Here is a 15923-nt window from a genome sequence, read left to right on the forward strand (position 1 = left end):
GGTGCACACGTGAGGGTTCGAGAATGGTATATTCAATGAAATCCAAGGGTTTGAATTACGTACCTGGTCTTGCTATGAGTAAGCTAGATTATTGCAACTCCCTTGGAAATTTCTCAAGCTCCTTATCATCTTCATCATCAAGCTCCATGTAGTAATCAAGTTGTAAGAAATTACTACAATGAAAGTCTTTAGCTTCTTCTTCCACAATGGAGTCCATATTTTGAAGGAGTTAACACCCCTCAGAATCATCAGCATACTTGAGAGTGTTGAGGACATTAATAGTCACCTTTTGGTCATCCACTCTCAAGGTGAATTCACCATTTTCAGAATCAATTAAAATCCACCCTGTAGCTAGAAACAGTCACCCCAAAATGATGGGTGTGTTCTCATCAGCCTTATAATTAATAATAAAGAAGTCAACTGGGAAGACAACCTTGTCCACTTTACCACTACATCTTCAATTCTCCCTTCAGGACATACTTGGGATCGGTCTGCTAATTGCAAGATCAACTTGGTAGGTTTTTCATATCTCATACCAAGCTTCATAAACACTGATTTGGGCATTAGATTTACACTAGATTCAAGATCGCATAAAGTTTTCCCCACATAATTGTAACCTATTAAGCATGGAATAGTAAAGCTACAAGGATCCTTCCTTTTGGGTGGCAAACTGCTCTTCACAGATAAGCACTCATTTGTTGTAGTAACAATTTCATACTGCTCAATCGTCCTCTTCTTGGTAACCATATCCTTTAGAAACTTCACATATGCATGCCTCCAAAAATTGGACATTGATAGACAATTGGTTCAGAATATCAGTAAATTTCTTGAACTGGAGGTATTCATTTTGTTTGTTCAATCTCTGAGTGAAGGGTGTGGGTGTCTAACTGTTTTTTCAGTTGGTGAGTGTCTAACTTTTGCTATGGTAATATTTTTCCTTTCATCGGTAGGTTCACTAGTCGAACCATCATCTTTGTTGTCTTCAATAGATGATTCCTCTTGTGCTTTAGATTCTACATGCACAGTTTCATGGGTGGGACCATCAAGCTTCTTCCCCCCAAAATTGTCTTCTCTATTGATTTTGATGTCACTCCTTAGAGTTAGTGCACTACAATGCTCCTTGCCAAGGGCTTTAGTGACTTTAGTATATTTAGGTATGTGTCTATCTGGTCCAACAAAATGGTGTTTATATTTCATGTTTGTTTTTCATTTTGGTTATAGAAATATTTAAGTCCGAGATCTTGTGAAGTTACCGGTGCAATTCTTGTTACTCATGTTGTAAAAAATAGGGGATGATAGAATTTGTTAAAAACTCACTGATTAAATAGAGCCGATGATATATTTTAAAATATGCTTAATTGACATATTAATCCTTGATTTGACTAGCCGTTCCATTCCTAAAATAAATAAAATAATACTATATTGTGGTTAGAATTTGAATTATAAAAATAAAATGACTACCTCGTTTTTTCGTCTTTAGGGACAATCCATTTAGGTCTTAATATTCCAAGAACTTTCTACTAATATAAAATGATTTTGTGGCAAATTTGACAACGTAGTATAATGGAACTCTTATTATTTTGTTTTTATCTCCTTTTGGGTACTAGATCTTTGTTATTTTGTAAAATACTGAATTACCTTTAAATTTTTTATTACGGAGTTGAGCACAATTTTGATGATTTGATGTAAGATATTCTCCAAAATTTATGTGTAATGTGTAATCGGTTGATGCAATGCTTGATTTTGTACTGGTGTAATTTCAGCATGTTTTTGCTTTGTATGTAATCCATGTGATGACATGTATTATATTTTATTAACATTTGTATCAACATGATTTTTTAGAAGACGTGATCTCCAAAACTATTCTACTGAACTATGCAGAACGTTGTAAAAAAGAGAATATATGTCTACTCAAGCATTATGCAACTGTCCAACAAATTTATTTATGTAATCAGCTTTGGATGATGAAAAGAAAGAAATAGGCGAAAATAGAAATATAAATAAAAATGTTATATTTTAAGGTGATTCACATGTTTTCTTTGTTTCTAATGGTGGATTTAAAAGATATTTTTCGTAACATTCTTTTTATTTAAAGGTTTAATTTTAAAAGAAAAATTCAATGACGAGTTATTTTGAAAATATTCATTTTTAGATTAATTAGATTAAATTGATTTGAAGTCTCCATCGACCTTTGGTTTGGGTAGGTCGAATACCTAGAAACTTCTTTGAAGCGAATTTTAAAAAACATTTAAAAGAAAAATTTGTATGCGTTTACTAAAGATTCATTTTAAAGAGTTCGGGAGTCGATTATGCGTGGAGAAAAATAAACACCACCAAAGCCCAAAATTGGTACCTAGTCGCTTATATATTGTTGTGGTAGAGGAAACTATAAATTTAGATAGAAAATTAAAGTATGATCCTTTTATTGAACATTGATTAATTTATTCAAAATTTATTAGGGAACATTCCTTATTTTGAGAAGAAATCACGGAATTGGCACATCCTCCTATGAAAAGTCTATCCCATCTATTTCTTCTTACAAGAATGTCATCTCCTTATTGCTATAAGAAAAATCACAAATCGATATAAATCAAATATTGCTAATTGCATAAATCAACATAACATACTATTAAAAAAAATGCATTGCCATTATTTAAACTAACATAAAAGAATGACTTAATTATTACTTTTTTAACCAAAATAAACTAGATTTATTTCAAGTTCACCTTTCGTTTGAATGTCGTCTTGAATCGCACTACTTCTATGAAGTTGTGCTTTTCACGCTCATTCTACGACAAATGATCTTGACAATGAATACGAGTGAGAAAATTAATGAATCGTTATATTGAATATTTAGGGCATTTTCAATTTTAATAAAGTGCACATACGTATAATACTACATCATACACTTAGTATCTAATATTTACAACTAAATTAAAATATCCATAAAGAAATAACATCACATCCATGTATGAGAATAAAAAACAGAGATTAAAATAAAAATAATGAAATAATACAGGAACTCTATAAACCCATGTCCTAAAATGAGGACTAAATCATAACTTAACAGAAATAATAAGGGTTGATCCTGAAAATAATTTAAACTAAACCTAAATTGTGGTCATAATGTAAACAAGGCTAAAATTAAGAACTTAGAGCATTAATAGATCCATTTCTTCATATAATAAATATGTAGGACCAGAATGAAATAAATTGCAAATTAGCAGCTAATATAAGATTTAACCAGAATGCATTAATGAACAAATAGTGATTGAAATATAAGTGGGGTAAAACTTAAAGCTCAAAATTATAAACTTCACAACTCTATTCAGTGGCTAAAATATAAACCATACAAACTGCAAACGACCTCTCACATGAATAACATAGGTATTAAAACACACAAATTCCCAACCCCTAAACGACGTCGTATGGTACGTGATATATTAACCTAAACTAAAGACCAAAATGTCTATCACCCATCATTTGTACCATTTCTTCTTTTTGCCTAAAATAGAAAAAAACCAAAAGCTCTTAACTCTCCCTCTTCTCATCTTCTCCCACCGAGGAAGACAAACCACCAAAAAACTCCTCATTTTTCTCCCTTGACCCTTCGAAATCCCTAAAAACTAAACCTTTGGAACCTTTAGAACTGTAAACAAAAATTTATGAACCCAAAAAATGTCTCTCCTTTGAAACTCTTCTACTCTCGCCCAAGAACAACATCCAAATGGTAAAGAGATTACCTTCATTTACTTGAAAAGCCCATTTTGAATTTGGTGAAGCAACAACGACAGTGTTTTTCTCAAAAGGTAAGCCTTTTTTCTTTTTCTCTCTCTGTTTTTCTTTTTTTTGTTCCAAAGAAAATCCCCCAAAATTGTTGGGTTTTTTTTGGTTTTATATCACTCATCTCTTTTTATTCTCCAGCTAAAAAACCTCTTCTAATTCATTTTTTTCTTGTTGCATGTTGTGAGAAGGGATAAAAGGTGAGACCTTTGCCCATTGATGATTCTAGCAGGGCTTTATTGAAGGCTCCTATGCCTTCTCTCATCCTTCATCTACTCTCTTGTGCAAAAGAGGCTCCACCCTCTTCCTTGACAGGGATAGAGGGGACATGAGGGCTCATAGGAGCCCATGGTGGCATCAGGTAAACTTTACGTGGCATGGAGAAAGCAATAAACACATTGTGGTAAAGATCAGGGCGTGTGGTGGCTATAGAGATCCCAAACATCGCATCAGGGAGTTGAGAGCATGCACGTGCATCAATCATTGGTCAGATTCGATGATTGATCTTTTTTGTTGGAGAGGGAGGCTAAGGTTTCTCTAACACTAGCTTTGTATCTCTGATTTGGACCATTGGATGGGTCCAGATTGCGCAGCTCTGGTGTTGCAGCACTGAAAATGGTTACAAAAACCTTAGTTGCTGATGCATGTGGACCGTTGGATCTCATATATATCCAACAACTGATGATGGGTGGTGCTAAGTGTTAAGGTGAAAACCCTAGCTATTTGGACTCTTGCATTTGGGTCATGTTTGGGCTCCTTATGGGCCAATTGGTTGGTAATGCTTGTTGGATATGGATCGACGGGCTACTTCAACGGGTCTGGGTTCCTTGTTCTTTATATTTGGGTTGTATTGGATAATTTTGTAATATATTTGAGCATTCCAATATATGTAAATAAATGTTAGTATTCATTCCAATTTAGCATTATATATATATATTTCATAATAACCATTTACTACTGAAACTTTATCTATATCAATAATTTTGATTAACAAACCAAATCATATATATTATAATAAACATAAATGACTCCTAAACATATATATTTAATTAAATGTAATTATGACATTAACAATGATAAGACTATAAATAACTATAATTAAAACCATAAATAATTGGTAAGTGAAAAAATAAAAATAAAATATTCTAGACAAAATTTAGTGTATACAACTGCTCCTCCTTTCCGATTGTCGTACGACGGGAATAGGGCAAAGACACAAATTTTGTTCTACTTTGATGTTCATTTTGAATCTTAAAATTAGGACATGGTTCCTTCACGTTGAGTACGTCTTTTCGCGATTGGATGATAGTGAATCTGAAAGTAATGTTGTTCCTTCACAATGGGGACGTCAAATTCCCTGTATATAATTTATCTTTGCATATGACATTTCTCCTTCATGTTGAGGAGATATAATCGCTTATGGATGATTTGTTCAATGTCAAATATGATTATAACATTGCTCCTTCAGGATGAGGAGATCTAATCACGTTTGCCAACGATTTGATTCATTACCTTTAGTAATGAAATAAATCTTCAAGAACCTATTCAAAAAGGTTATATTCTATGATTTTATGTTTGTCATATGCAATATGTCCTAAATATTATTTAAATGTGAATTTGATATGATGCACATAAATGTTTAGCGTAACTCTATGCAACTCAATCCTGGCTCATGGGACTTCATCTACTTATGGTGAACAAATCTTGGTCGTGACAGGCGAGACTTTCTTTGTTGTCATTGTATGGGCTTTGATTGTGGCTACCTTTCTAACCCCTTTGTCAAATATTGCCCTTAATTTGGTCTCTTTTATCTAGTAAAAAAAAAACGAGTTATCTTACTTAGTTTACTTCGAGTAAAGGTCGAATTTCTCTTGAAATGATTTGATTTAAATGAAATATTATTCGGTGCATCCATTGATTAGGATTTCTTTGCCTGGGAAGATGGAGCCAGGTTGAGATTGCCTCATTTTTTGATTGATTTCTTTGATTTGGGTAAACTCTCTTTTCTAACTCTTTGATCAATCATGTTGAGCTAGAGAGATGTTTTCTTTGTCTGTGCTTCCTGGTGAACACTTGTTTTTAAATTCCTATACTCTAAACTTTCTCAAAGTAAGGCATAATAATATTTTTATATATGATACTATTATTAATCAAAATTTTACATGCATGATGCTTATGTAAATGAGAAAAAATGTAATCAATTGGTTTTATTAATGAGTGGTGAAGAAGGTACAATCTTTTTGATCAAGTGTTTCTTTTAAGGAAAAGGCAAACATTACAAAAAGAATAAAGACTGAGTACCCTCGATGTCAGGTGCTTGATTCATTATATCTTCTCACTACAAGTCTCTTCGGGAAGTTAACATGTGTCTAGAAGATTCAAATCGTACTAAGGATGTCTGAGTACGAGAACATCTCCCTTAATTGTTAGGCTTTCGAGGGAATCAACCATAGTCATCATTTGTGGATTTTCATCTCGAATCCTCATTCGGTTTCAAGATGCCTATGTTAGGTTTTCATCTTAAACCCCCATTTGTTTTTCAATTTCCCCTCATTTTGATCATTTTTTCTTACCTCTTCTTTTATACCAAAAGCGGCCTTCTCGGGTTTTCACCTTGGTATTTTCAATATTTTCTTCTCAAAGCACCCTTTCGGGTATTCACTTTGGTTCACTCTTTTGTTTCTCCTCTTTTTTAAATATTTTTTTCTTCTACAAGTGTAGTATCACTTAATTGAATCAAAATTCACATGATTAGGCAACTCATCTCTATCCATTTTAGGTAAAACCAAAGCTCCTCTGGAAAAGGATTTTTTTTACAACGTAAGTGATAAGGAAGCGGTGGCGGATTAATGAACGTTGCTCTTGTTGAAGAATCAAACCTAGAAAGCTCTAGACTCGATGAAGAACAATGGGGAATGAATAGGGGAAGGTGGTGGTAGCAGCTAGGGTTCTTTAGGGTTTCTTTTAGGTGTGGAAACAAGGTAAGAAACAATATTAGAACAATATAAACAAAAGATAAAGAAATTAAAAATAAAGTATGATAAGCAAGAAAGTAAAAGATCTCCATTGTGAAGGTGGACGACAAAGGTGATGATGGTGAGGATGAATTTGTAGAAAATAGATGGATAATGTCCTATCGAGCCCTCCTAGTCGTAATGAAAAGGAAAAAATGATAATATGGCTCTAATAACCCTCCTAGTTGCGATGAAAAGGCAAATTGGAGTGTGAAGATTAATCTACCTCACAAGAACTTGAAAGAACTACAGGAGAAGAAGCTTCGAAGGCACAAGACAATCAACAATTGCAAAAACTAACTCTCGTTGTATTATTAATAAAAAAATTTGATTTAAAAAGTTGAGTGAAGCCCCCTTTATATAGGGGGTGAGTTCTAATGGTCCTAAAAAACTAATGAATAAAATAATAACAAACTAAACCTGTCTTAACTCTAATTCCTAATAAAATAATAATAACTAAAAATAATGTTTCAACTTAACCTTAATTCCTAATAAAATAATAAATATCTTCTTAAAAGATAATGCATCATCCTATACTAAATTATTTTACAAATAATCAATATAAATATTGAAAATTCGTAATATTTACAAAAATCACGTATTAATCTCTTATAGGAATTTCTGCATGCGTTGTCTTCAGTAAAATGAATGTATCTTGAGTTTCTGATATCGGATTGATGCGATTCAAGAACCATTGGAAAGATAAGAGACAGATGGTTGTATCTCCAGAAGACATATTGATCGGATAACAACTGGATACCCTTAAAAAAGTTGTTGTAAATTGCTGCTATTAGACCCTTATGGATGAATGCTTGAATTGCAATTTGAAGCTTGTCTTTAAGAAGTTTGGTCTGGCCTCGTGTGATAAGGCCAAGTGGTATAGTAAATTCATCATCCTTATCTTTAGAGTGTGTGGTGCATGTATCATTTCCCCCTTCCTTAAAAGGATTCATCCACGAATATGAAATATCAAAAGGAGATAAGTCAGAAACATTAACGAAGGCACTCACGTTATACTCACCGGGAAGATTAATGTGGTATGCATTATCATTTATTCGTTCAAGGACTTGGAATGGGCCATCACTTTGTGGGTCTAGCTTGGATTTCCTTTTTGTGGGGAACCTCTCTTTTCTCATGTGAACCCAATCTCCTGGTTTAAAGGTGACTTGTCGTCGGTCCTTGTTAACTCGGTTTGCAATTGCATTGTAGGTTTTCTCCATCTTGAGTTTGTCTTTTTCATAAATTTATTTGACAATGGAAGCCTTCTTTTCACCATCTAAACTTGCAACCTGATCTAAAGACAAGAGAATGAGATCCAAAGTAGTTAATGGTGGTTAAAACCATAAACTATTTCGAATGGATAATAACCTGTTGTGGAGTGAATGGATCCGTTATAGGCAACCTCAATAAAAGGTAAATATTTTCCCAATTACGAGTATTCTTACCTACCATAGTTTTAGCAGAGATCCTAGAATCTGATTTATTACTTCAGTTTATTCATCAGTTTGAGGATGATAAGTGGTGGAATAGAGAAGTTTTGTTCCATTCTTGCCCCATAATACCTTCCAAAAGTGGCTTATGAACTTAGTGTCACGATCAACATGATGGTGCGAGGAATACCATGAAGGCGGAATATTTCTCGGAACAATAAATCAATAACGTGTGTGGCATCGTCTATTTTATGGCAAGGAATGAAGTGTGCCATCTTTGAGAATCTGTCCACAACCACAAAAATACTATCTCGTCCTTTCTTAGTGTGGGGTAAGCCAAGTATAAAATCCATCGATAAATCGATCCAAGGAGAAGAAGAAATCGGTAAAGGCGTGTACAAACCATTAGGATTTACTAACTATGCTTGTTTACATGTGATGGATGATACACAAGTCTTTTCCACTGTTTTGCGCATGTGTGGCCAAAAAAAGTGTTACATGACCATATCGAGTGTTTTGTGAACACCGAAGTGTCCCATGAGTCCTCCGGCATGTGATTCGTGAACCAGAACTCTCGTAAAGAGCCTTGTGGTATACAAATCTGTTCATACGAAAATAAAGCCATCTAGGAGAGAAACTTGTTAAAAACACCTTTTACAATTGTGTATAAATTTAGAAAAATCTGGATCGTTAGGATAAAGTTCTTTGATATGTGCAAAACCCATAACAGTAGCATATATTTGAGTGATAAGTGTGTATGGTCAAGATAATGCACCAGCTACGATTATCTTCCCCTTGTTTGTAGTTGATGATGTAAGGAAAAGATTCAATGAACTCAACCCATCGAGCATATCGTTTGTTTAACTTACCTTATCCATTTAACCATTTGAGTGATTCATTGTCCGTGTGAATGTCAAACTCTTTAGGGTGAAGATAGTGTTGCCACACTTCGAGTGCTCGGACGAGTGCAAGAAGTTCCTTGTCATAGGTGGAATAGTTAATTGTGCACCTTTTAACTTTTCACTAAAGTAAGCGGTAGGTTATCTTTCTTGCATGAGAACAACACCAATGTCTATGCCTGAAGCATCACATTCAAGCTCAAGGTGTTATAAAATTGGGAAGACGAAGAATAGGGGCATAACATAACTTATGTTTAAGAAGTTCAAAAGCTTTTTGTTGTAGTGGTCCCCATTTTAATTCAACTAACTTTTTGACGATCTCGGTTAATGGTGCAGCAATGGTTGAGAAATATTTGACAAAGCGACGGTATAAACTTGCCAAACCATGAAAAGATCTTACCTAGGAGATAGAAAGATGAGCGTTCAAAGTTGTTAATATTTTCTTGTTATTTCTTCAATTTTGTGGAATTATTGCTGCTGATTTGGTCGTGGTATGCTTGTTTTCGTGTAGGTCCTTACTTTCCGGAATTAATGACAAAACGGGCGTATTATGCATTTTTTATTTGGTCACGGCTGGAGACATGGGCACGACTCTGGCAATATCTTGTCGATTCTGACATTGAGCGTTTCTTTACCCCAAACACGTTGAGTGATTTGAGTGAATCCCGGTAAGGTGCTGAGTTATGAGCATTGAGATTAATGAATGATAGATATTACAATTGCACTTGATTTTATCCAATTGGTGATGTTCAATTGACTGATTTCTTGAATTGAATAGTTGTTGTGGTCTACCTTGCTTTCTCTGATTGAAACTTAACAAAGAACGGTTGATGAAATTTTTAATTGATTTGATTAATCATACTTGAGGACAAGCACGAGATAAGTAAGGGGGAATTTGACGAGTGTTCAAAATAGTTAATATTTGCTTGTTATTTATTCGATTTTGTGGAATTGTTGTTACTGATTTGGTCGTGTTATGCTTGTTTTTGTGCAGGTCGTTACTTTCTAGGTCTTTACTTTCCGGAATTAGTAACAAAACGACATATTCTGCATTTTTTTATTTGGTCACGGCTGGAGACATGTGGATAAATCTGGACACAAAGCGGTCTGACGTGACAGTTTGTAGAAGGTCCAACCAGCAGTGGTTTCTAGAAGACTTCCTCTGCACGCCTTCTGGAAGATGGACGAGCAGAGTTACATTAGGAGACTAGTTTAAAGTTTGAATTTAAATTATAAAAATAATTATCTTAGGATTATTTAATTTAATTTTCTTGTTTATTCTTAGGCTTTGAGAGGCTATAAATACCCACTTGTGGTAAGCCTAAAATGATCACTCAAATTACAATATTCTTTTCTCTCTAGATTTTATAAAAGCTTTATCTTTTTACCTTTCAAGTTTTTTATTTTTATTTTATTTTCAAGCTTTGTTTTCAATGTGCTAAGTATTACTTTTGCCATGCTTAGCTAAATTTTTCATAAGCCGATAGCTGAAGCGATGATTCAATTCCAATGGGAGAATTGAAACAAACCCTTAATATATTTGAAATATCTCTCTCAATCTCTGCGCTTATAGAAAGCAAATTCGACTTCCTAGGAACACACTTGGCTAAGAGGGAATTGGGATCGGGATTGACGGTTATTGAAGCAACAATCCGAGTCGGTCGCCACCAACTTAAATAGTAATTGATCTACAACAATTAATGTTGTTAGAATCAATTCCCAAAGTCGAAATCAAAGATTGTCTTGGGTATTCGGTATACAAGATAGAGTCACGGGGATAGCCCTTATAGACAAAGTAACTGACGTGAATCCCGGAGAGAAAATCTTATTCGATGATTTAAAGAAAATTGAGTCAAAGCGAAGCTTGAGGCTACTTTTACCGTATTTATTCACAATCTTCGTCATCTTATTTTTAATTTAATTACTTTTACTTATTTAATCTTTTTTCTTTACTACTTAAATATATTTTTACAAAAATTCCCCCATTCACTATATCACGCCTGGCATAGACCAATCAGACATAAATTAAGAATTTTCCAAGTCCTGTGGATTCGACCCTACTTCTCTACGCTACGAACTTTCCTTTATTTATTATTCGAGAAGAAGGAAATTTATTTTGACATCAAAATGAAAGTTTTCAAATTGGCACCATTACCGGGGACTTCGCCAAAGTTACTAATTTTTGTTTGTTTTTGATTTATAACAAGGACTAATCCGGAGCATTAGTGGAGTACGACCCGGAGATCGAAGCCAAAGCTAGGAGACTCTACACACAGACACTTTAGGAAATAAGGAGATAACAAACATATCCAGAAGAAGAATCAAATTCAGGTAATGTAAATCCGATGCCCAAACCAACTATTTGGGAGTTAGCCACGGCTTCTACTTAACAAGTGCCTTTGAGCATTGATTTTCCAAAAGGAAAAACACCATACTAGTTGAAAACCAGCCTTATTCATCTCCTCCCTACATTCCTTGGATTGCCAAACGAGGATCCATACAAACATCTCAAGGAATTTCATATGGTCTGCTGCAGCATGAGACCATAGGGAGTAACTGAGGACCAAATCAAATTTAGAGCTTTTCATTTTTCCTTAGCCAATTATCTTCCTTCTAATTCTATTACTACATGGGCTCAAATGACTCATATTTTTCTTGATAGGTTTCTCATGCGGTGAAAGTAAGTGAATTACGAATGAGGATACTTAGAATCAAGCAGCTTGATGGAGAGTCACTTTACGACTACTGGGAGCGGTTTAAGAAGTTATGTTCTAGTTGCCCACAACATGGGTTAACTGAACAAAAAATCATTTAATACTTTTATAAAGGATTATATCCCCTGGAAATGAGATGATCGATACTGCTAGCGGTGGAGCATTGGTGAATATGACTCCTACTGAGGCTAGGGACTTAATATCGATGATGGCTGCAAATTCCCACCAATTTCACACAAATAATGAACCTTCTTGAAGGGTTCATGAGATAAGTTCATCTTCCTTAGAAAATAAACTAGATAAGTTAACTGAAGTAGTAAATTCTCTTATTACAGAAAAGATAGGACAAAACCGATTATGTGGAATGTGTTCATTACTTGATCATCCGATTGACGGTTATCCACTGATTCAAGATGACACAATAGCTCAAGTCAATGCAGTCGGGAACTTTTTGGGACCTCCCCAAAGAGCTTATAATTCCTACGACAATACATACAACCCATGATAGAGGAATCATCCAAACTTAGTTATGCTCATAACTCAAGACAGAATCAAGGTTATCAAGCGAGACCTCCTCAACCACCACAACAACCGCAGAAGTCATCATTAGAATCGATTGTCGAGAGGTTACCACTTTCCCAGGAAAAATTCCAGAATCGTACTAAGTCCCACTTACAGGAGATAGAAAAGCAGGTGAGAGAAATAGCTAAAACCTTAGACCGCTTGGAATCACAAGGTAAGCTTCTATCTCAAACTGAAGTAAACCTGAGGGAGAATGTCAGCGCCATCACTCTTCGGAGTGGTACAATAGTGGCTTCACCTATTCCTTCAAACGAAGCAACCCAGAAAGAGAAGAAGACTGATGATTCAGGGTCCAAAAAGAGAATAGCGAAGAACAAATAGACGACCCAACTCCATCTCCCTATGACTTGTCACCTCCTTTTCCATTGAGGTTAGTTAAAAGGGATAAAAAAGATGAGGAAAATGAAATATTAGATGTACTTCGAAAGGTGAAAGTTAACATATCCCTTCTAGAGGTTATCTGGAAGGTTCCACAGTATCCCCAGTTTTTGAAGGATCTTTGTACGACCAAAAGAAAGCTTACCGGGATTGAGAAAGTGAACTTAGGAGAACACGTCTCAGCCATTTTCCAATGGAAGTTACCACCTAAACTAGAGGACCAAGGTATGTTCGCAATCCCTTGTAAAATTGGTAAGGTTGAGATAAAACGAGCAATGTGTGATCTTGGTGCATCAATTAATGTAATGCCTCTATCTGTTTATAAAATGGTTACTAACAATCCTTTGAAGGATACAAAGATTTCGATACAGCTTGCAGATATGTAGGTGATCTATCCAGAAGGACTCTTAGATAATGTATTGGTGGAGGTAAACGACTTGATATTTCCCGTCGATTTTTATATAATCGACATGGAGAATTATCACACGAGCACATCGTTTGATATCCTCTTGGGGCGTCCTTTCCTAAGAACTACACACACAAAATTTGACGTCAGAAGCATAATTTTAACTATGGAATTTGACGGTGAGATAGTTAAATTTGACGTATATAAGGCAATGAGATATCCCGATAAAGTGGAAAGTTTAAATTATGTCGATTTAATTGATCCTTAATTGATTAATTTTTAAGGACTACTTTTTCCTTTGATATATGCAGCGAGCTAGAGGATCATGATAAAAATGTGAATTTTGATCGTACCGAATTAAATTTGATTTCTTCTAAGGCTAAAGTCTTACCTTCTGTTTTGTAGGCACCCGAAGTTGAACTGAAACCATTGCCTGATCATTTGAAATACACCTTCCTCGGAGCAAATAACACTCTGCCGGTAATCATATCAAAAAAGTTATCTGAGGAGGAGGAAAGGGACTTAATCACTGTTTTGTGCCAATACAAGGAGGCTATAGGATGGACCATCGTTGATATAAAAGGGTTGAGTCCATCTACTTGTATGCATAAAATTAAAACAAAAGAATGCACAAAACCAACATGTGAAGGTCAACGCTGGCTAAATCAACCAATGATGGAAGTGGTAAAAATAGAGATACAAAAACTCCTAGATGCAGACATTATATATCCAATTTTGGATAGCAAATGGGTAAGTCCGATACATGTACTTCCTAAAAAAACAAGAGTTACTGTGATAAAAAATTCTGAGGGAGAACTTGTACCAACTCGAGTTCAAAATGGATGGAGAGTCTGCATCGATTATAGGAAGTTGAATTCTTTAACTCGAAAAGACCATTTTCCTCTTTCATTCAAAGATCAAATGATAGAAGGATTAGCCAATAAATCTTATTATTGTTGTCTTGATGGGTTTTCAGGTTTCTTCCAGATTCCAGTAGCACATGAGGATCAAGAAAAGACGACGTTCACATGTCCCTTCGGCACCTTCGCTTACCGACGTATGCCTTTCGGACTTTGCAATGCACCTGCCATATTACAAAGGTGTATGATTAGTAATTTTTCTGATTTTATTGAGAAAGGTATTGAAGTCTTCATGGACGACTTCACTGTTTACGGTAATTCATTCGATGAGTGTCTATTAAACTTGAAAAATGTGTTGTGTCGGTGCCTAGAATTTAACATTGTGATGAATTATGAAAAGTGTCACTTTATGGTTGATAAATGTTTAATTCTAGGACATATTGTTTCATCTAAACAAATTTCGATAGATAAGGCAAAAATCGATATAATACGTTCATTTCCTTACCTAACTACGGTGAGGGAAATTCGCTCTTTCCTTGGTCATGCATGTTTTTACTGTAGATTCATTAAGGACTTCTCTAAGGTGGAACAACCATTGTGCGAGCTATTACAGAAGGATAAAGCCTTCAATTTCGACCAGCAATGCCAACAATCATTTGACGTATTAAAGGAAAAGTTAGTTTCGACACCCATAGTCCAACCTCCAAATTGGGACTTTCCCTTCGAAGTTATGTGTGATGCTTGGATGGAAGTGTTGGGGCTGTGCTCAGAAAAAATATCGGGAAAGAACCTCACGTTATCGCTTATATGTCCCGTACCTTGGATTTCGCACAACATAATTATTCAACAACAAAAAATTATTCGCTATTATTTTTGCGTTAGATAATTTTCGATCATATCTTCTTGGCACTAAAGTTGTTGTTTTCTCTGATCATGCAGCCTTGAATTACTTGCTCAGCAAAAAAGAGGCGAAACCATGACTAATCCGCTGGATCTTACTCCTCCAAGAGTTTGATTTGGAAATCAAGGAAAATAAAGGATGTGAGAACTTAGTAGCTGATCACTTAAACCAACTTCCAATCACTACAGTTGATCCTCCCATTCGTGAAGAATTCCTGGAGGAAATCTTGATGATGGCGCATACATCAATACCTTGGATTACATATATAGTCAATTACATAGATACAGGTAAATTACCATCTGATTTAACGAGAGATGAAGTAAACTGTATTAAAAGAGAATCTCCTTTCTTTATTTTGGATGATTCGTAACTTTGGAAAGATTGTTCAAACAAGGTAATTAGACGATGTGTTCTGAAAGTGAGGTAAGCTCAATTTTAAATTTCTGTCATTCTTATTCGTGTGGTGGACACTTTGAACCAAAGCGGACCGCTCATAAAATTTTGGAATGCAGATTCTTTTGGCCTCATATTTTCGTGATGATTACTTGTTTTTCAAGTCTTGTGATAATTGTCAACGTGCAGCTAATTTGAGTCAAAGAAATGAAATACCTCTTAACCCTATACATATATGCGAAATATTTGATGTTTGGGGACTTGACTATATGGGTCCATTTGTTTCATCTTTTGGCAATTGTTATATAATTCATGCGGATGATTATGTTTCGAAGTGGATAGAAGCTAAATCCACTCGAAACAACGATGATAAAACTACTGTTCAATTTCTAAATAACTGTATTTTTTCTAGGTTTGGTAACCAAGAGCGATCATAAGCGACCGCGACACATACTTCATCAACCGAGTAATTGATGTACTTATGAAAAAACATGGAGTGAATCACAGGATTGCCACAGCTTATTATCTGCAAACTAACGGACATGCAGAAGTTTCAAACCGTG

General features: G+C 35.0%; 1 protein-coding gene across 1 annotated transcript; it reads right to left on the reverse strand.

Annotated features, from left to right (window-relative positions):
* Positions 1 to 229: 229 nt before the first annotated feature.
* On the reverse strand, positions 230 to 792 carry LOC120158974. Its single transcript, XM_039169685.1, has 2 exons — positions 537 to 792; positions 230 to 351 (listed from the first exon to the last, which is right to left on the reverse strand). Exons 1-2 carry the CDS (start codon positions 790 to 792, stop codon positions 230 to 232), a joined length of 378 nt encoding a protein of 125 aa, XP_039025616.1.
* Positions 793 to 15923: the final 15131 nt, after the last annotated feature.

The sequence above is a fragment of the Hibiscus syriacus genome, unplaced genomic scaffold, assembly GCF_006381635.1.
Source record: "Hibiscus syriacus cultivar Baekdansim isolate YM2019G1 unplaced genomic scaffold, ASM638163v2 tig00111338_pilon, whole genome shotgun sequence".
Lineage (NCBI taxonomy): Eukaryota > Viridiplantae > Streptophyta > Magnoliopsida > Malvales > Malvaceae > Hibiscus > Hibiscus syriacus.